Below are 22,500 nucleotides of genomic sequence, written 5' to 3' on the forward strand. Positions count from 1 at the left end.
AATTGGGGCTTGCCACCAACCCTTTGGACCCACCCACACAGCACGCATTGATTAGGCATGGACTGCAGATAAGAAGCACTCTACTCCAGGAGAAACAACCATACTGCACAATCATCACCCAGGTGTGCTCTGTACTTATCATAGGGTATACATATCTCTCTATATCCCCACGTGCCTGTTCCTGCACAATGCAAGAACCATCACCCAACACATTCCAGGACATCTAGAAAATGCAACAGTGATGATTGGGCTACTCTGTGTTCTTTGTTCTGAGTTTATGCATGAGTAGCTGAAATGCTATACATTCATACGCAATCATATTCTCAGTTAAACGTATGATTCTACAATATCTTTTAATTACCCTGTTCAGCAACGTGTATGTAATTCCTCCCGTCGGCCTATAAACACCGTGCCCAGCGCTTTTACTATATCCTCAGGGTCTACAAGCTTACTCTAGTGCTTAATAAACGCCATAAGTGCCTCTCATGATTGTGTTGTGATTACTACATCTGTAAAACTGCATATCAAGTAGTTCAAACTATAACCACTTTAAATCAATTAAGGAGACCATTCACCCCCCCCCCAGAGCGTCTGTAAATGAGAACATTTTACTCCCCAGGACTCGTAGTGCACATGCATTCATTTCATTTTGAGCGCAGCGCCATGTTTGAAACAACAGAACATGAAGTAAAGGGACACGACATGCAAAGGGTGCATGAAGCGGTGTGCGTTGAAGTATGCCCAAAACCTTAGTTTATCAAGGTATTTGTTGGTGATTATTCTATGACATTATTGCATTATTTCTCATTTAACCGATGCTTTAATACAGAGGAATACTCAAGGTTTACTCAGGGTTAAGTGCCTTGCTCAGGGGTATAATGGCGGCAGCCCCGGGGATCGAACTCGGGGTCCCAACCACTACCACAACCACCTCCTCATAACTAGAGAAGACAGTCAACACGGATTCTGGAGTCTTTACTCAGAGGAGCTGTGTTGGTTGGTATTAAGATCATGATTACACGTGACACGATTATGGCCCACAGTAGGAGGTGATGGCTGACTCACGTGCTCTAGGAAGCAGGGCCCAATCTCGCTGAGGTGGGGCTCCTCTGTGTTGTATTGCTTCTCCAGATCCCGCACGAAGCCCATCTGGAATCTGTAGATGTCCTCAATGTTGCCAAAGATGACTTTCAGCTGGTCGTCGTTGAACATGTCGATGCGCTTCCGGCACTGTCGTAAGTAGCCCTGCAGAACAGTATTACAGTATTAAAGATGAGGGTGGGATTGGGTGAGAAAATCCTCATAAGGCGTAATCTATGGGTGCTTGTGTGTCTGTGTGTGTGTGTAAGTGCTTGTGCAGGAGTAAGTGCAACTACCAGCTAGCTGGTGCATTGCTGCTATTTATGCATTGACAGCCAGAAAATCCCTGACTTTGATGGAGTCTGTCTATTAGTTAGATGTTGGCGTATCAGACGCTGAGAGAGAGATAGATAGAGAGAGAGAGAGATAGATAGAGAGAGAGAGAGAGAGCCATGAGTAGAAACGAGATATTTTAAATGACCCCCTCAAGCTCCCACAGAGGAAGAAGTTGTCGCCTCAAAAAAAAAATCAAGAAAAAAAGGTAAAGAAAAAAAAAAACAAGAAGGAGTTGGCACGGCAACAGCGGAATACTGCAGATGCTGCAGGAAGTGTCAATGATATTTGTAGCATTCTCTCTAGAGATATGACTGCATCAAACATTACCAATGTCTCAAACATACTGGATGGGGGGGGGGACTGGAGTATTAACGAGCGGGCAGAGCATAACCGATTTTAATTAGAGCTGATTATCATTTTGAGCAGTTTTTGTTGTGAAACCTCAAACATGGCTGACTGTTCCCAGTGGCATGTGACAACACTGTTTGATGATATACACCACAGTAAGCACACTCCATGTAAGTAAACATATGAATAAATAAATACAAACAAACAAACAAACATATAATAATAATAATAATAATAATAATAATAATATATTTATTTATATTTATTTAAATACAAATAAAAAATATGCAAATAAACAAATGAAATGTATGAAAATAATGAGAAGTAAGCCAAAAATAGTCTTTGAGTGGTAATCCCACATGAATAATATTGATTCTCAGTTCACAAAGGAATTATCTCTGGGTATGGATGGTGGTGGTGGTGGTGGTGGTGTGTGTGTTTGGGGGCATAATATATTGCATAACAGGATTTGAGTAGAAGACACCAATAGGCTCAGGCAGTCTCTCTGCACCACTTTCCAGAAAAAGGTAATCCATCTGCAATCCAATGATTTCAATCTCTGTATTATCACACTCTGACTATGCAGAGGTGGCAAAGCTGACGGATAAAGTGAATCTGAGAGCGAGTGTGAGGAAGACTGTGAGAGTGACTGAATGAGTTACTGAGTGAGTGAGTGAATTAGTAATTGGCTGACAACCTCTCTGTCTGACTGACTGAATGAATGACTGACTGAATGAATGAATGAATGAATGAATGAATGAATGAATGAATGAATCAATCAATCAATCAATCAATCAATCAATTAATGAATTAATGAATTAACTGAGAGTGTGTGCCTTCTGCCGTCTCACCTCACAGATGTCCTTGAGGTGCTTGATGTAGTGGCGCTCGGTGCTCATGATCTCGTTGATCACGTTGGCCCTCATCTGGTCCCGGTTCTGAAGGGGCTGGCCCAGCGTCAGGCAGTCCAGGTCCAGGTGGCCGTTCTGGACCTCACTGGTCCCCTCCACTGGCTCTGCACCCGTCTCCTCCTGGTTGACCCAGAGCTGCGAGAGACAGGAGAGGGGTTTACGATTGGGAAAGAGCAGGCTGAGGACCATGCCGCCATAAACCCGCAGCAATATACACAAATATGATTTGGTTTAGGGGAGAAATGATCTGGAACTGAAACTCCACTCATAGGACAGGTTTTGTGACATAAGTCTTTCAACTGTCTACCATGTGAAACCTGAACAGAAAAATTGCCTGACTTGCCAGACACCAAGAGTGTATTTTAAGCTATAACTATTTATGTCTTAAGGCTTCGATCACACTCTTTACCTTTTAGAAACATTACCACAACTCGATTCATTGATTAGCTTTCTTGATTCCGCTCAAGTATTTATGACCCACATGATGGACATTTTCGTTAACCTTTGGCCTACTTCAGTGATCAATATTATCAATAGTTATGTCTCGCTGCAAATCAATCGTTGCCACCATTTGTTGGTGACACAGTTTTGGTGTCTTTATGAAGCCCTTAAACCCTCTAGGACTGCATTGTTTTGCCCTGAAAATGCAGGTGTCCTTACATTATGCTGACGATTACCACTGACTGTGCCCAAAATAAAAAACTGCAAGTCTTCATTATGCAGGCTTTGACTGGTTTGTTACGGGCTGAAACCTGTATGACTCTCACACACACACATAAAACACATACACACACTCTCTCACACACACTCACACCCAATTTAGCTCCCTCAAGCTCATGACCTATTGGTCGTGTCATTTGTCAAACAAATTGCGACATTGCGTCGGCTAGCCCATGGCACATTAAGACATCCCACTGCTTTGATGGCAATAAAAGATAAGATGTGACAGCACAAATAAGCAGAAGACAGGTAGCATACCAAAGCACACCACTGCAGCGCACTTATAAAGAAGCGTCTAAGAACTAAGTAAAAAAAAAAAAAAACTATGTATCAGAAGTGACAGAAAGACAAAAGGGAAAAGAAAACTATAATGCTTTATTTAAATGCTACATGGTTGGTCTGAAAACAAAATCCCTCTAAAACTAGTGGACATGTAAAGCATATTGAACACATGGAGCTCTCTGGATGTGGCATAGAGAGATGGGTTTTGAGACAGCAGCTTTGACAAAACTCGGCGTCACTGGATGAATTTGTGATCTTTCGGGAACGCACCTTTGCCGTTGTGCTTTGGAACCTTGGAGTTGCTATAGGGTTGATATAGAAAACCTGTTTTGTTTGGGGCTGAGGAGGGTGGGGTTCGACCTTTGGGGAGAGAAATGACAGAGACACACCTTTTTGTGGATCACAATCTCCCATGAGATCTCTTCAGGTGATGGCGATGAGGGGAATGTGATGGCAATGACAGATAGTTCAACACTTAACTAAGCTTTGTGAGGAAGTTACACAGGGAACAGCATAAGACTGCTATTTAACTTGGAATTACTCAAAGAGGAGGAAGGGAGGGGGGGGGGGGCACTCTTCTTCATCACCAATGGTGACCAACCTTACAGCGACATCACAATGATACTGTGGGGTGCAGGGTGAGATCAATGGCATTGAGGATCTATCAGTTACACTTGAAAAGAGAGCGAGTGAAGGAGAGAGAGAGTGGAAGAGAGAGAGTGGAAGAAAGATAGAGTGGAAGAGAGAGAGAGAGGAAGAGAAAGGGAGAGGGAGAGAGAGAAAGACACACATTATGGATCAATCCTTCGCCTGGCCAAGGGCTTGCACTCACCCTCACGAAGCTGGCAGGGAACCAGCCCTCCTCATCGTCGATCTGGCCCCACCACCAATCCTTGTTGGAGGCGTCCAGGACTTTGATGACGTCCCCCGCCTTAAAAGCCAACTCCCGGTCCGCCATGGTCACATGGTCCCATACTGCCTCTGCGCTGACGATTGAACCTCCGCTGATCAACTGGACAGGACAGGAGGGGAGAGAAGGAGAGATGGGGAAAGTACAAACACAAATAAACAGTGTGGAGGAAACAAAGTGTCCCTGTGTGTTCGGTCTCGGCCCCCTAGAAGTCTCGGACTCTAATCAATTTAGAACGGTCTTACTCTGACCGCCAGTCGTCAGCGTTTCTTAGAAAATGTGGAACAGTCTTTCAGTTCTTTCACACATACTCTCTCTCTCACACACACACATGCACACCACAAACATACACACACACACACACACACACACACACACAGCTCAAGAGACAGAGAGGGAAAGAGAACAAGAAGAAAAACCTATAGCTGCATCTGCTTCCTGCTGAATGTTAATGAACACCCCAGCCAAACACATTGACGAATTGTCAAACAAAGAAGGCAGTAGCAACAGCAACAGCAAACAACGGTGGAGGTTTGGACATGCAAGGACCACAGAGGCAGTTACAGCAGCAGGCTACTGGAAAATACAACATGTCACACACGCAGGGCAAAGAAATCCAACAAATATCAGATTACAATATTACAGATCCACAGAGAAGTACACAGCCCGTGAGTGGTCTCCTTAAAACGTGGAAGGTAAAGGGGGGAAATAAAAGGAAAGATTGACTTGAAAAATCATATTTAGACATGCCGTTGCTAATTCTAGAGAAACTCATTTATCGTGGCAAGACGTGGCAGAAATGAGCCCCTAGCTGGGGACTACATAGTCACTTTGAATCCAGAGGAGATTTTTCTTCTGTGCAGAGCGCTTTGCATAAGAGATCTACACTACACAGCAGACGACTCTACTGCTGGAGACCTAATTAGCACACTCTTGTCAAAAGACACATGACTCAACACCAGAGTGAATGCGAAATGGCACAAAAAATTAGACGTTCACGGATCATTATGTGTTTTTCAATTTTTTGTAATCGCCTTAAGCCCAGCTCATCCTTCAGTATCCAAACAGATGAGGAAACACAAAAAGAATGACAGGCAGAAGAGAAATCAAGTGGGGGGTTGATGACAGGGAGAAAGGGGGGGGTGTCCATTTTAAGACACTTGATTAAGGTAATCACTCTCAACCTGTCACAGGTACTGAGCGTGGAGGCTTACTGCTAGCTAGCATGCTGCACTAGCGTCGTCATTTGTGTTCCTGCTCGGGAGTCGGTGGACTAAAGGCCACTCTCATTAGAGCCAAGCTTCTGGGTTCTGCCTCATTCTGACTGTCACACTTCCTGGCTCTGCACAACTACCGCTCTCTCTCTACCCGCTTTCTAATTCACCTTGAGGCAGCACTGTTAACCTTGACCAATCTCGGGAGGTAGATTTTGGTATTCCTAACACAAGGTACTGAGGTTATTTTTTTTTTATAGAGTCAGATGACAATGATTGTCAAGAACAGACATGAAAATATCCACCTTTCTAGCTATCTTTCTCTCTCTCTCTCTCACTCTGTCCCTCTCTGTCTCTCTCTCTCCCTCTCTGTCAGTGCATTTAAATAACCTCTCATGGCTGTCGCTAGCTCGACAGAGCGCTCTCAATCTGTGCATTCTGTTCTCATTTACATGTAACGCTTTTGCCTCAGATGGTGCCTGTTTTCTTGATCAAACACTGGGGTTAATTAATGGCCATTTGGAGCCTGGATGCCTCTTGAAGCTAGCGCATGGTCCTGAAGGGCCGAGTAGGACAATAGATTAACCAAACTAGATACATCAACAACCCCCATGCAGGTACAGTACAGCACTGAACACGTGGGCAGCACTGAGGTTTGTCCTACTTAGCGCTTAGATCATTACTGTAAAGCACTGTAGGATCTCTGGGCTGCCTCTAGGATACAGAAGACAAGTATTGCCTTGCTTTGGTTCTAACATGATCAGCTGACGAAGAGGTAAAAAACAAATATCCATGAGAGAGAGAGAGAGAGAGAGAGAGAGAGAGAGAGAGAGAGAGAGACCGCAAACACACAGAAGGTGCAGAGGGCCCACGTCGGTTGAGCTGAACTACCTGCTGACAGAGCTGAAGCCCAGCTCTGGGGAGACTGGAGGAACAGGCATTACAGGGAATGGAGGTAATTATAACTGACCTATGTCTGAGAGCATCAACATGAGAGAGAGATGAAGGGAGTAAGGAGGAGGAAAGGAGAGATAGGGAGAGGGAGAGAGGGGGGATAAAGAGAGAGAGGGAGATGAAGGGAGTAAGGAGGAGGAAAGGAGAGATAGGGAGAGGGAGAGAGGGGGATAAAGAGAGAGAGAGGGAGATGAAGGGAGGAAGGAGGAGGAAAGGAGAGATAGGGAGAGGGAGAGGGGATAAAGAGAGAGAGAGGGAGATGAAGGGAGTAAGGAGGAGGAAAGGAGAGATAGGGAGAGGGAGAGGGGGGATAAAGAGAGAGAGAGGGAGATGAAGGGGGAGAGAACAGAAAGGGAAAAAAACAAAGGAGAGGGTGAGAGGGAGGGGATAGAGACAGGAGAGGAGGGAGTGAGGAGTGAATAAAAGAGAGGAAAAGTGAGTGAGTGAGAGGGAGAAAATGAGAATGAGAAAAAGGGAAATGTGCAGAGTGAGAATGAGAGAGAGAGAGAGAGAGAGAGAGAGAGAGAGATAGAGGAAGGAGGAAAAGCAAAACGGAAATAAACTAAGAGGCTCAGGAAGAGCCAGACTGAGAATGAGAGGAAGAGAGCAAGGTGCAGAGACCGAGAGATGAGCCAGTGAGCTACAGAAAGAGTGAGAAAGAGAAAAAACCTGAGAGAGAGAGAGAGAGAGAAAGAGAGAGAGAGAGAGAGAAAGAGAGAGAGAGATAAGGGTCTGGTCCTCAGGGCATTGCTCCCCGGCCACAGCTGAGAGAGTCCCAGAGGCGGCGCGAGCTGCAGGTGGTTTCCCCTGACGCCCCTGTCAGTGCCCGCTGCATACCTATGCCATCCTCCAGCCAAACTGTATGGGCGCCTCGATGGCTTTTCAAAATGCTCATCAGCCCACTACAAACGCCTCGCTCTCCAATCTAAACCCATCTGGGCCAAAGCACTCCGACAACAACAAGCACCTCTCCACACCATTACCTCCTCACACACTCACACCTCAACTAATGACATCTCCATAGGCACCTCTCTCTCTCTCTCTCTCTCTCTCTCTCTCTCTCTCATCTCTCTCTCTCTCTCTCTCTCTCTATCCTCACAGCACTGAATGAGAGTATTCCCCCAAGAAAGATCCCATAGATACATTAAGTGCTAGTTTGTAATGATCATTATATTTGGGGCCTTTGATGCTGGCTCTCATTATAAATCCCCAGCCATATCTTTTCTGTGAACATGTCAGAATGAATAATTTGTTACATAATCAATGTGGGAGCCGGGTGCAAGTGGCTCAGCTCCGGCGTCTCCCTCATCATCAAAGGAGTCGGGATGCTCAGAGCAGGCATGACAGCCACCGCATGCTATCACAGACCAGATAAGACACAGATCCGAATGGAACAGAGGAGGAAGAGAAGATTAGGATCAATCCATCTCTCTCTCTCTCTTTCTTTCTTTCTTTCTTTCTTTCTGTCTCTCACTGCCACTCTGTCTATCTTGCTCAGCTTTTCAATCAACTGACAAAAAGTGTTTTCCACAAGAAATGAATCCATTTCTAACACATCTGTCTGAAAAAAGACCATATTTATCAGACCGACATAATTCTATTAAAATGCAATGACCCTAATAAGAACAACCATGAGAATATTGCTTACAATCATGCTACATATCAACACATCTTTTTGTCATAAAATCACCGAAGAGAATAACATACCCAGAGAATAATAATGTTCTTACCATGGTTGTTGTAGTAACCTGTAAATGCTCTGTGAGAGTATGCATCAGAAAAGACGTGGTCAAAATGTCATTGTTTTCAAAAAAAAAATGAGAAAAAAGAGATGCGGAGAGGAAAACAGGATCAGCTTGAAGAAAATAGACCGATAACCTTCGACGAGAAGAGGGTAACAAAACTGCTTATTTTGTTTGTTTCAAAATATGCCGCATATGAATCTGCAGACGAGCTGATACCACCGGCATTCCAAAGGGGAGCATCCTCACAGCATTCCGGAATCTGACTGGCGCTCCAGCCCATGTCTGGCGAACAATATTATGTAATACACTTATGTCTCTAGTCTGAGGGCCAATCAAAGTGGTTCTCCCTCAAACCGGCATGAAAAAAAGAAAACACACACACACACACACACACACGGCCTTGGCTCACACACACAAACGTACTTTTATGAAAGAGCAGAGCTGAACAGACACCTATTCAAGGGCCCTCCTGCAAATGCCATTAAAAATAATTTTTCCCAAATATCTGGATGGAGAAGAAGTAGTATTCTGAGAGAGAGAAAGGGTAGAGGCATAGAGGAGGAGAGAGAGTGAGTGTGTGAGAGAGAGATGAGCAGAGAACAGCAAGCCCCTTGGTGTGTTCAAACTCCATCTCCACTCCGTTCAAAAACAAACCCAGTGCACCAAATGATGTGCTGTCCTGTCTGTCAATGCTGTGAAGCAAAAATAACAAATAAATAAATATATATAAAAAAATCATTTGAAAAAACGCAGAAAATCTGGTACCACATGCATCCGCATGTGACAAAACCACCTCCGCCCATTAAACATTCATGATTTACAACACTAGGCACCCCTGAACCTGTGTACCAGATATCCAACACAGAGAAGAATGCATTGGCAAGACTGTCCAAATCTCATTTGAATAGAGTACATTGTGTAAATGACCATAATTACATCCTGGATTCATCTCTCCACTCTACTGCTTTTGAGGGTGGCTATGTTGACATAGGGAAGGGGCTATAATCTAGTTGTCTATGTAATATTGATTTCATATTCAGTCGTGATGAAAATCTGCTTGTGTGCTTATAAAATATTTAACTGAATGCTGATGTTTGTGTTATACATGTGGGCGATGACGTAAATGCCCTTGCCTTGGAGAGTGCTGTTTTGAAGCAGGGATGAGAGTATTGTTATATATAGGTAAGAACACCCTCTTCCTACCATATTGCATTAAAGCATACGGATTAAAATGCCAGCATTGGTTCAGGGACTAAACCGGGGCGAATTTGTGAATTACCTCCACTAATCATGTTGTCATCCCTAGGGTGTGTGGATCAATAGGCAGGACGCATTCTGACAGATACCCTTTGGATTTTGTTTCCAGAGGCCGCCTACGATTTATAGTAAACACTGGTGAAAACAAAACGTGGGGAATTCGTTCACTGTTAAAATACACAGACAAATCCTGTGCCACAAAAACACAAATACAGCACACGGAGAGGGGAAAGAAACAGAGGAAGAGGCAGGAATCTCACGCCGGTGCAAACCATATCTCCAATTCACAAACAAGACGGAGAAGAAGGGGAGAAGCGTGGACACCAAACTACGACCACCACCATCACGACCAGCTGCGACCACATACACGTTTTCAAGACAAGACACGACAAAGCGACGTAGGGAGAAATAAATGTGTAATGTACCAATGTCATTCAAATTACTGTGAAGCCATGTTGAAACGTTGGGTGTCCCCCTCTGTCAATGAACGCCCAATAGCTCCCTTGCGGGTGGACACACAGTGGCCCATACGAAAAAAAGAAAATCCGTTAACGCGAACCCAAGAAGAACATTAAAATAACGTTCACTAGTACCAGAATCACGATCACGGTAAAGACCACCACCGTTTGTACGTCCAAGGTCATGGTGCATTGCAGGAGACTGTAATATTCAAGATGATGGACTGAAAGGCTGTTTTCTGTTGTCAACCTGGGGTCTGCCGTGCAATTGTCCATGCATCCACCATTGCAATTATAAAAGGTGGAGTAAAAATACAGACGCAAATAACACAAACCGCCTCCCTCCTACACGCACTTTCTCCCACTGTGTCTTATCGTGGCGCATTTAAAAGCGTGCGAACAGAACCAGCATCCTCACCATCATCATCTTCATCATCATCAGTCTCAACCGATAATTCTTCAGGAGTCAACACCCGCTGGTGGTGCTGTCCGCCGCCGCTTCGCGGTCTCTCTCTCTCTCCCCCTGTATATTTCTGACCCTTTTAAGAGAACGCCATCGGGATACACTGATCACGGGCGGATATTACCAATTCTGAGGGAATCACAAGAGGCAGCTGTTGCCGCGCTGGCTCTCCCTCTATAACCCAACTGGATGTGAGAGGTAGCCAAGGCGCGCTCCTCCTCCCCGCTTGCATGCTAATTCACGGAGGGGCTGTTAAGCCCAGCGGAGACCCAGGCTGCCGTGGGATGGGGGAGCTCGATCCGTTATCCTGCAGCCTCTTAAGTCATTATGCCAAGATATGTACTTAAGAAGCCACTTCTTATCCGCTACCTATTCTGTACGTAACATAAGAGAAGGGGTGGGGGGTAGCTGAGGCTCTACAATTTATAGAAAATCTCAGGATGGTGAATTATGACAACCTCACTAAATATAGGTGGATATAAGCAAAGAAGCCGTTTATAAATAAATAAATAAATAAATAAATAAATAAAATAAAAATGACCAGGTGACTGTGCTTGTAATGAGAGGGATGCTAGAGAATGTCGCAAGCATGCAGGACAGGAGGGGACACCAGCGGGTCCCCTCCGATGCTTCGCGCTGTCAAATGTCTCCCCTCTTATAGCCCGTTGAATGAAAGTAGCCGCCTCCGCCTGCCTCAAGTAATTGAACTGCCATTCGATTTCATGCCCTTATTCCGCCTCGGTGACCAAAGGCTGCACGGCTACTCGTCTGTATGGAGGCACGAAGGGGAAATTAGGCTGCGTAGCGCACATAAACAACAGACTCTTTCCAGCATCCTCCCCAAGCCTGAACCTCCCGTGACCCTGCATGTTTCACACACACACACACACACACACACACACTAGCACTCTCTCACATCAAAACTTTTAGCAGCTCTTCCTTAATTAAGGACTTGAAGATGCCAAATTGATTAAGACAGTGATTAAGTACTAATTAATCATTTTCATGCTTATCATAATTAATTATCCTCATGCAGGTAGGCTATACATGTGAGGTCACCCCATTGCATCACTCTGCATCAGAATCCCCACTGGATGATCAAGACCTTGGTATGCAACAGAGACATCCTGGAAGGGGTTAGACCTTCAGAATATCACTCAAGTTCAAATCATTGTGCAGGACAGACCTTGGATATTTGATGTAGTATCTTTCTATGTTCGATGTTACGTGGTTTATGACTTAATGCTTGATAAGCAGAAAATCCTGTAAACATCTGGAAGCTACAATCGAGCCCAGGCAACGGCAGTGTATACTCTCAATTTCACAGTGGACACACCATAGGCATAGAAAGCTCAAGGGACTGAAGCAGGGGTTGCACTGAGGGCTTTGGTGAGGTCTACAGGAAATTGGGGGTTCTGTTGAGGGAGACAGAACAAAAAAGCAAGGCCGATGCTCCGCTGCGCTGCCTGCGATGGTCTGCTGGGAATGGCTGCCCAGGAGTATTGTGGGTCCCCTCGCACTTAGAGAGCATGACTCATGTGAATGCGCCGTCCAGACGCTAGCTCAGTATGGAGGAGAATAATAGCTGAGGACAGCTCATTCACACCCCATCCACCCCCGCCCGACTCTCTGGAGCGTTGGTGCCTGAGCCCTTGGAGATTTGCCGACGAGACGGACCGGTTCAATCTGAGCCCTGATAGAGCAGAGCAGAGTGAGTGAGCGTGCGAGAGAGAAACACTAAGAGATAAGAAGTCCTTTATTTTAGAATTGTTCCGAGAATGGCTGTGTTAGACAAGAGTCAAGGGTGGACGTTGTGTCCAGGTGAGCTTAGGGGGCCCTCCGAGGTATTATGTGAAAGCATACTCAGTTATTGTGCATTTTGATCATGTCTTTAGATGAGTCTATACTAGGAAGTATATACTGTTGGTCATGTTGGAAGGCCATGGCTTTGTTAGAACACATTCAATGAAAAGCTCCCTCATCACATAGAGCAACTGTAACCTTTTCCCTGCGATACATTCACCATATGGCTACACTGACTACCGGACAAACTAAGCTCACAGAAATTGATTCTCCGAGCTCTTGAATACTGGGCATCCACGATATTGGATATAAACACAGTTGCTCATATTGCATTGCAATACCTCTCACTTTCAATCTGTCAATCATTCCATCCTTCTCTCTCTCTCTCTCTCACACACACACACACATTCTCTCACTCTTTCTCTGTGGTGAGGGGGTAGTTACATAAGTATGGGCTTGTGTGCCCTGCTCCGCCACCCACCCACTCCTGCTCTGACATTTAGACAACAAAGGTCACATCTGAAATTCTAAATTTACAGAGCCGCACAAATGCTAATCCAGTCATGAATATCCAGGCTAGCCGCGATGAGTTTGTTCAAACCGTCTCCATGCTCTCAATGGTGTGGGGGTGATGGGGGGGGGTCATGTGAGACTCACGGTCTCACTGTCCAGTAATCACGGTCTCACTGTCCAGTAATCACGGTCTCACTGTCCAGTAATCACGGTCTCACGGTCTCACTGTCCAGTAATCACGGTCTCACTGTCCAGTAATCACGTTTCTTTTTTTCACCCCTCTTTCTAACTGTCTGTGGCTTCTCTCTCCAAGGTTGTATCTCTTTTTTTCTTTCTTTTTTGTTTGCTTCGCAGCTTCTTTCTTTCGTTCTTTCTTTCTTTTTTGTGTTAGCAGTCTATCCAGTCAGCAGAGTTCCCTCCCTTGCTGGGGCACTGTTTACTCTGTGTATACTAAAAGCAACACATTAAGTCCCCTGCTTTAGGAGATGTGGATTATGGAAATGTCTGAAAACCTCAGAGGAGAACCCCAGAGAGAGAGAGAGAGACTGGAGAGAAGGAGAGATAGATAGAGGAGAGAGAACAAGAAAAGCAAAGAAAGGGGGAGGGAGGGATGTAGAAATCAAACAAAAACTTCCAGCTTGTGACAGTTTCAAGGTATATTTTTAATCTCAAAATGGTTAATAAATTCAGTTAGTTTTAAAAAAATGTAGCATTCAGCTAGCCTGGCTAACGTCAGACCTCATCTCATTGAGATGGGGTCTGGGAACTAGACATTCATTTTCTTGTATTTGAAACCTCGTTTAGGGGCAGGGTTGGGTAGTAACGGATTACATGTAATCTGGATTACGTAATCAGATTACAAAAATCAAGTAACTATAATCAGCCCAGATTACAATAAAAAAAATAGTGTAATCAGATTACAGTTACATGGTTGGGGATTACCTGATTACATTTTATCATGCAAACAATGCAACTTTGTATGATAGCCTAGCTATCTTTTAATTTGACAAGCTTCGGGCTTGCCGGTTTGATCCCCAACCAGTAGAAAAAATGTGGGCGGGGGAAGTGGTTGAGCACTGCTCTCCCATGCCCACATCCACGGCTGAAGTGCCCTTCGAGCAAGGCACCTAACCCCTCACTGATCCCCGAGCGCCGCTGTAGCAGGCAGCTCACTGCTCTGGGTTAGTGTGTGCATCATCTCTGTGTGCTCACTGTGTGCTGTGTTTCACTAATTCACGGATTGGGAGACCAAATTTCCCTCACGGGATCAAAAGAGTACTTACTTACTAACTTATTTACTATTGGGGCAGGTCTCTCGGCACACTGCCTGATCTTTTGTAGCCTCTTGTTTTAGTGTTACCGTTTACTTTGAGAAAGTCAGCAGGCCCCCCTGGTTGAAAAACATCCCAAAGGAGTAATTTTCTCACCCCCACAATTGAAATGGACATGGTGTCATTCAATCTCAGGCCATGTACCTGGGTCAAAAAAATCCAGCGAAAGCTAAATTAATTGTCCAGGTGTGCTCTTATAAAGGTTAAGCTGAGTTGTGCATGTTTGGAGAATAGTGATCCATGATCACATCCATGATGACTAAGTGATCAATTTTGGGATGGTGAAAAATTCAACCACCAAAACACCACCACCAAAGTGGAGAATACCTAGTTTTGGGTGTTTTTCAGAAAATGGGACCTGGTGACCTCAAAGTAAATGGTAACACTAAAACAAGGGGCTACATTATGATTTTTGAAGATCAGTTAATACACACAGGAATGCTTTACTCAGAGCAAAGAGATTTCTTAGATGTAATGAAATAATAAAGAGAAAAATAGAATGAGAATTCTTTCATCAATTCAGTGGTGGTGTCTTTTACTTAAGGGACATATTTATTGAAGTAATCTAAAAGTAATCCTAAAGTAATCAGATTACGTTACATGTTTTTGGTAATCCAACTGATTACGTTACTGATTACAAAAATTGCCATGTAATTTGTAATCAGTAATGGATTACATTTCAAAGTAATCTGACCCAACCCTGGCGCTACGAATGTATATCAAATGCGTCTGTAGGTAGCTCATAACAGCTTCGGTGTGTCGTCATCGTCTTGCTGCCCTCCCTCCGTTCTGTGATTGGTTCCTTTGTTGAGGTGAAAACGAAGTCCATAGAATCCAGGCTGCCTTGCAGCGTGAATAAAATCGCATGCGTAAGGCAGCATGGGAAAACCCTTTTTTTGGTTGAGAAATACAAGAGAGAATACAAAGGCTGTATGTGAAAGGTAAGGAGAATAAACCAGTAGGTTTAAACCTTACATACTTTTGATTGGGAAACGTTTATAACACTGCGACGGGCACTAACTTTTAAATTATTGGTCCAACCTTTCCAATCACATTGATCAGAGATTGGAGATCAGACCATGAACTCATGTCAATTCTTGATGATTCATGAAATATTAGGGAATGAAGTAATACATAAATCATGTTCTACCAAGAGTTTGTAGCCATTTTTTTGGTAAAAGAACCACATTCATAAATAATGATTCATATTTTATAGAGAGGTCAAATTAGCTGTGTGTGTTAAGTAAGCACAACACCAACAGTACAAATGCACTGATAAAGAAAGCATGTTTTCACATTCCTTTACTAACTTGTTAACTTCCCTAACTTTTGTGAGAAACACAATTGTTTGGAGAAGCTTTGGGGAATTCCTTGTGTGCTCCACCCTCTGTCCCATCTCTAGATGTATGCCAAAATAAGGCATTAGTCAAGCACAGCTCAAAACTGCTCTGGTACAAGAAGGAAACTATGTTGAATTGGGTTGCAGTGTTGTTGTTGTGTTTTTTACTTCGACTTCTCTTGGGCTATCATCATTTATGTGAAGTTCTGAACCCAGGGCTAGTCTTACACAACAAATTAGTGTATGTCTGAACCGACCTTCTAATCAAAAATTGTGACTATGTCTGGCACACTGCTACAAAATAATTATCTTTTGAGCTTTTTCTTTGAGCTCTCTCTCACTCTCTCTCTCTCCCTCTATCATTCTCTCTCTCTCCCTACTAGATGATTACACATATTTTGCTCCCCATTAGCAAATTACTCTATTTGTGGCACATGACCTGGTAATAGACGAGAATGCCCAACCCCACCCTTTTCTCCGCCTGAACAGACTGCTTCTTTTGTTCTTCCCCCCACAAACACCCTCCTCCGTCCCCCTCCTGTCCTCTCGTCGTCCGCGCTCACATCCTGTTTCCTGCCCAGTGGCTTCGGCCCCCTAGCCCTTAGCCACAGCGCCGGACTAAGAAGGGCCTAAAAATACCGCATAGGCCTCTTCCTGCATAATGCCGTCGCCATTGTTGACTGTCACAGATGTTTATTAGCTTAATTTTTCAAGCGCTGCACACCGGGCAGATATATGCCAGTCAGCAGGACACTACAGAGACTGCCCTCGAGGAGTAAACAACCAGCCTATGAATTCAGATCCTGTAAGCACCACACACAAACACACACACACACACACACACCAAAGGGTATGAGTCAGAGACGGGTTATTTTTGAAAGAGCGAGTGATCTCAGATGCCGTATTGGTGTGTTTGTGTGTATTCATCCTGTTGCCCAAAAAGTCCTCTCAGTATTGGATGTGGTCGACCTTCCCTTTTGAGCGAGGTGTCAGGAAGAAACACTCTCCTTTGACTCAAAGGACAAAACCACTTGATAGGCACAGTGGGCACAGCTGGTTGTTTTCATATGATAAATAGCTTTAGAGTGAGGTGCTGTTTGGGTACCTGCACTTAGTTAGCTTGCTGTCCCTAAAAAGTTACTCAGACACTGCATATTTGACCATCTCTCTGAATATTTGTTGAGGTGGTATTGCATGTGGGATGTTGACAATAAAATATAATTCAAATATGAACTAGATTGGTTTTCACTGTTTTTCTCTGTTCTTTTGGGCACAAGCAATCTAAAAGTCAAGATCCAATTCTGCACTGAGAAACAAAATAGAATCACTTCCAATTATTTCAGAAATATTAAGCTTTTGTATAATAATTGTAATTCCTTGTTTTTCATTATGATAGAAAACGAATCAAGAGTATCACAAGATCAAACTGGCACTTTCAAATTGTGAACTAAGTGGGCTATCAGGAAAAACAGCTTAGAAAACTCCAAAGCCTCCCTCGTGTATGACTGAGAAGAGGAGAGAGAGAGAGTAAGAGGTGTTTGAAAAATAATATAATGCTTCACGTTAGCCATGGATACCATATCTCCACATGGAACAAAAAAAACACAGACACTGAGCAGGTCCAGCCATGCAAGTGGGATCATTAATTCACAAACAGAGCTTCCCCACTAGCCTAACATTAGGGAGGCCTGGCTAACAGAGACGGTGGAGATGCAGAGCTGGAGACATTTCAGTATTTCAGGCTTTGCTAGTGACAGGAGGCATCCGGCCGTAACCCACTACACCACCTGGGCCTAGCCACTGGCATAGGTGTCAGTGGAGAGAAGGAGAGAGGGAGGGGGGGGAGAGAGAGGGAGATAGAGAGAAAGAGGGAGAGAGATAGAGAGAGAGAGGAAGAGAGAAATAAAGAGGAAGAAAGAGGGATAGCAAGCAGCAGCTTCCACAGAGTCCCACTGTAGCATCTAATTAACTAGGATGACATCATGATGCTACAAATGTTGATATTATTCACATACAAATCAAACTCTGATACAATAGAATCATACATTTGACCTATTTGTTTAGTGGACTTACGGCAATGTAGCATTCTTAACTAACAACATTTGACTAAAGCAGCAAACAAATCATCAGTCTTGTGATCATCATTAAAAGCCACAGAAGAAGGCTGTACAGGAAATGAATGCGCTCTGATTCCAAAAGGTATTCCCTTTAAAACCTGACACTCGGCATGTCTATGCATTTGGGTGTATTTATTTGCTCTTAGTAAATGTCTTAAAGAAACACAGGACAACGGCCCTAACTGCAGGATAAATGCAGGGAGAGATGTAGACACTAACAAGCATCACAACCCAGAACAGCTGCTCAATTAACGGTTTCCTTTAATCTCCCCAAAAGAAGTGTTTCACTAATGAAAATCCATAAAACACATTTGCCTGACTCTCATATCCTTTATCCATCCTGCCATGGACCGGCAGACTATGAATTAGAATATTAGTTATGCAGCAAGAGAGAGAGTGAAAGATGAGAGAGAGAGAGAGAGAGAGAGAGAGAGAGCAAGCTACTTAGTGTATGGTGAAAGGCTAGGATTATGCAACAGCAGCGGGATATTAGCCTCCGATGAAGTGGCAAGCGGAGGCTCCGTCAGGTCAGAAGGTAACGAGTTAACAACAACAGCAGCACACCAAGAGGCTGACAGCTGCCACGGAAAAATGAAAACAATCCGCACTCTAATCTCCACGGGTCCACCAGGCAGTGCACAGAGTTGGACATCAGCCCAGTCTCCCCGGCACAGAGGGAGCCCGTCTTTCTTTCTTTCTTTCTTTCTTTTCATTCATTCATTCATTCTTTCTTTCCCTATTTCCTTATTTCTTTATTTCCTTCTTTTTCTCTTTCTTTTCTCTCTCCCTTCCTTCTTTCACCCTTCCTGTCCAATTCCAATAAGCTGGACGACGTGGAGAGTCTACATACCAAAGAACAAGCCGCAAGATCACCTGAGGCTTCATGCTGGCACTGTAACAGAACCGACAATAACTTACCCTTCATTTATAAAGTTTCACTGATGGAAATGGGATACTTTTATTAACTGGTATAGTCTGGTGCAGTAGTAGTAGTAGTTTTCCCATCACACCATGCTGTGGCATTCTTTGTAATTAATGTGTCCTTCATGTTTCATAAATACTTCCTCCTCCTCTAATAACACATGCGTATTGACAAAAGAATGCACAAACGTGTGAAGCGTGCGTGTGTTTTGTATGATGTGTGTTGTGTGATGTGTATGCGCATGTGCATGTATTAGGATGTTTATACAAGCCTGTGTGTGTACATGGCTTTGTGTGTGTGTGTGTGTGTGTGTGTGTGTGTGTGTGTGTGTGTGTGTGTGTGTGTGTGTGTGTGTGTGTGTGTATGTGCTTGTTATTATCGAGGGGGATGTCCAGCGCTCTCACAGCTGCGGTATCGTTGCAGGTGTTTTCTCACCGCTCCCTCATCACATCACAATGCAGCATTTTCACACAGGATACATTGAAACCGGCAGCAGCTGGCTGAGGAGTCGGTCAGCCTTAATAGACAGCGTAACTGAGAAAGCGGAAAGTCCATCGTTCTCCCCTTTGTCCTGCTATTATGTAACTCCAGGGGCCGTTCAGCAAAACTTGGGCTTCACAGGGTGCACCGTGCACCTGACATAGTGTACAGGCCCCCGGCACTGGATGGAGTCGAGTGCAAAGACTCGCCCGAAAGCTCAGCACCACTGTTCGCATGCTTCTCCATAACTCTTCTCGACAGATAGCACGCAACACTAACAATGCCGCAAAATAAACCTGACATAAAAGACCGAATTCAGGTACGTGGAGAGAATAACTGGATGAAACACACACACACACACACACACACACACACACACACACACACAGAGAGAGAGAGACAGAAATGCTTTCTTTGACTTCAAAGACTTGCAGGAAAAATACATGAGTCTCATTTAGTGTTAGCCAGGCTAACTTCACACACCCTCTCCATCATGTTCAGGTTCATGTTAAAGGCATGAGAAATGCTTTGATGCTGCCAGCAACACATTGAGATAACGAAGATGCAGCATTCCACCAGTTGTTCTCTTCAGGTCAGATGCCCTAATTATGGCTACCATAACATGATCATGATATAAGTTTTCATCTTAGGCCGTGTGTGTGTGTGTGTGTGTGTGTGTGTGTGTGTGTGTGTGTGTGTGTGTGTGTGTGTGTGTGTGTGTGGATGTGTGTATGTCTCTCTCTCTATCTCTCTCTCTCTCTCTCTCTCTCTCTGTGTGTGTGTGTGTTTGTACATCTTGTATGCATTACTTAGCTACCACCCTTTGTAACAAACACATGTCTAATTGAGCTTGAATAGACAGCCCAGCTGGATGAGGGGGACTCACATCACCACACAAACACACACACATGCTGCCCAAGACTTGCATCAGCATCAGCCTGACTCACTGTTGACTTTCATGAATAAGTGATGCTTATTGACCAGAAACCTAGGGTGATTGTGGCGGGCGGCAGAGCACCTTTGAGTGTTCTCTGATCAGTGCATGTCTGAGCACGGACGCTGCATGTTCAATAATTCATGCACCACCTATAGCTCTCCTTACAAATGAAGTTGTGCTCATCCATCATCTTCTCTGTTAAACAACAACATGATTTGTATTTACATCTGACCACACACTATAGCTCTGCACAGACAACCAATTTCAGTAAAAAGTATACTCAACTACACAGGACGTATGGTAGATTATATGCCATGGTGTGTGTATTGCTATTTATCGCCGGTCCATATGCCAATTGCAGTGGATATTATGTACACTCATGTACAGTATATCACCAGAGATATATTAAACATGCACAATGTGAACATTGTTTTTCATTTTGTAATATTTTGCCTATTTTCACTATGCTGAAAGTTATCTATTGATGTACAGTATATATGAATGTTTAGTTGGGAGAGTGACGGAGCTGAGTGAATATTTTACACACACCCCAGATTTGCATAATCTCCGCCTCATTTTCACTGAATCAGGCCTCAGCTGCTACATCCCTGCCGGCTCTTCTTTGCGCTCTCCCCCTCAATGCAGAGCATGTCCAATATCTAGAGGATGACAGAGCCAAGCTATTGAAAGCAAATCCGAGCATGTATGTCCATCTGAAAACGTTCTGCTCGCACAGTGTGTTCACATCATGCACAACGCTGCCACAAGTGAAGGATATATACTCACTTAAAAGTTCCCAATTTACTGTAATTATGCGTAAAGAATCAATAGGTAACGGAGACGGAACGTGACCAGAGAGAAGACAGAATTGGGGAAAGAACTGTTACAGAATGTATAGGTTATTATAAAATAAGAATTGGAGAGTTAGAGCAATAATGTTGCTCTAATGTTAAAATGTTTGGTGGGTGTGAGATATCCCACATAAGGTCAAAATCGTGACAGGATTAACCTAAGAATAAATCCTTCTCCCGCAGTCTCATAAAAGCACCTCTCCCAGCAACATGAAATAAAGGCTGTTGTCAGGGCGATGCGTTTCACTAATCAAACTTGCTTGACACTAATACTTTAGTTGCTTAGCATGGGAGCAATCACCTCAACTCATTGGATAATTAAAAACAGAAATGAGCCTGAAGAACACCCCTTGAGAGAATGTGTGTGTGTGAAAGACGGAGCGTGTAAGTACATTAAATGCGTTGTTTGTGAATGTGCAAATAAACGTGTGTGTTCATGCACTAATGTGCGTTTGTGCCTGTGAGTGTGTGTGTGGCTGTTACCATGCATGTGTGCACACATTCCTGTCTAAGAGTGTGTGTGTGGAGATGTGCGTAGACATTTATATGCATTCCAGAGGGCAAGGGTAAAAGGGCAAAAGTTAAACCCCCCTCCCAGGGGTCTATTAGTGCGCGTGCCTGCTGATTAAATGTGTGTGTATGCATGTGTGTGTGTGTGTGTGTGTGTGTGAAAATGTCATTTATTCAACCAATTTTCTCAAAACAATGGTAGCCTAAACAGAATGTAAACGTTTTTAACATTTGTGAATCATTATATTAGTGACCGGGGTCATAGGCGCCGCTTTATTAGTAAGCATAAAAGTGGCACACAGAAGAGAAAAGAAAGACAAGAACTGGAGGAGACTAAATCCAAATAAATTAAATTGAATATTTTTTTTATTTTTTTTTTAAACACCTCGAATGTTGCTGTTGGCGTTGGATGCTAGCAATGCTGACGTTAAGTCCTACCTAAGGAGTAGGCTAGCATGGGACAAGAATGATTGAGTGGATTGGCCATACTTTCCATAGAGAACAGCAGAGCCAGGCAGTTGAGTTTCAACGATATCATCAATGGCGCCCGTAGAGTGAACTTCTAATGGGTGAGTTCGGTTGCTTTTTTATGGAGTAGACATATGTGAGGTGCACTTTCTGTGACCTGTTTGTGGAAGGCTATCTGACCGCTGCGCCACACTGTTATAGGCGCCACCGCGTATGAGTTGCTTTTCCTTGATGCCTATTTAATTATTCTATGGCTATACGTTATCTGCGTTTCGGTTTAGGAAGTTGGGGGAATTCAGAGGTGGTAGCGATGGTTAGTCAGGTAGCCACTGTCCACGGGTCTTTTCTGATTATGTTGGCGAATCTCCATCATACACATTTTTGTGTACGGGGCCAGGCGTGTGTGTGTGTTTGTGTCGCGGGGGGTGGGGTGGTGTTGGAGGGGGGGCCCAATGAAAATGCTTGCACCGGGGCCCAGCACAGCTACGTTATGCCACTGCTTATACGGGCCGGTTAGAGTCAACCAAAGGGCCGTATGTGGCCCGGGGGCC

At 44.1% G+C, this 22,500-nt stretch overlaps 1 protein-coding gene across 10 annotated transcripts in view; it reads right to left on the reverse strand.

Annotated features, from left to right (window-relative positions):
• Positions 1–22,500, reverse strand: part of arhgef9b (Cdc42 guanine nucleotide exchange factor (GEF) 9b) — a 45,181-nt gene that overhangs the window by 12,135 nt on the left and 10,546 nt on the right. For 6 of the 10 annotated variants that reach the window (XM_048231199.1, XM_048231198.1, XM_048231203.1 and 3 more), the window contains exons 5-8: positions 4,510–4,689; positions 3,948–4,037; positions 2,616–2,810; positions 1,066–1,245 (exon numbers count right to left, since the gene is read on the reverse strand). In XM_048231199.1, coding sequence (XP_048087156.1) covers positions 1,066–1,245; positions 2,616–2,810; positions 3,948–4,037; positions 4,510–4,689 — 645 coding nt within the window. Of the gene's footprint in view, positions 1–1,065; positions 1,246–2,615; positions 2,811–3,947; positions 4,038–4,509; positions 4,690–10,182; positions 10,564–22,500 lie in introns of those variants that run through there. The other 4 variants (XM_048231201.1, XM_048231200.1, XM_048231208.1 and 1 more) reach the window with 3 other exon arrangements.

The sequence above is a fragment of the Alosa alosa genome, chromosome 21 (genome assembly GCF_017589495.1).
Source record: "Alosa alosa isolate M-15738 ecotype Scorff River chromosome 21, AALO_Geno_1.1, whole genome shotgun sequence".
NCBI classification, from domain to species: domain Eukaryota; kingdom Metazoa; phylum Chordata; class Actinopteri; order Clupeiformes; family Clupeidae; genus Alosa; species Alosa alosa.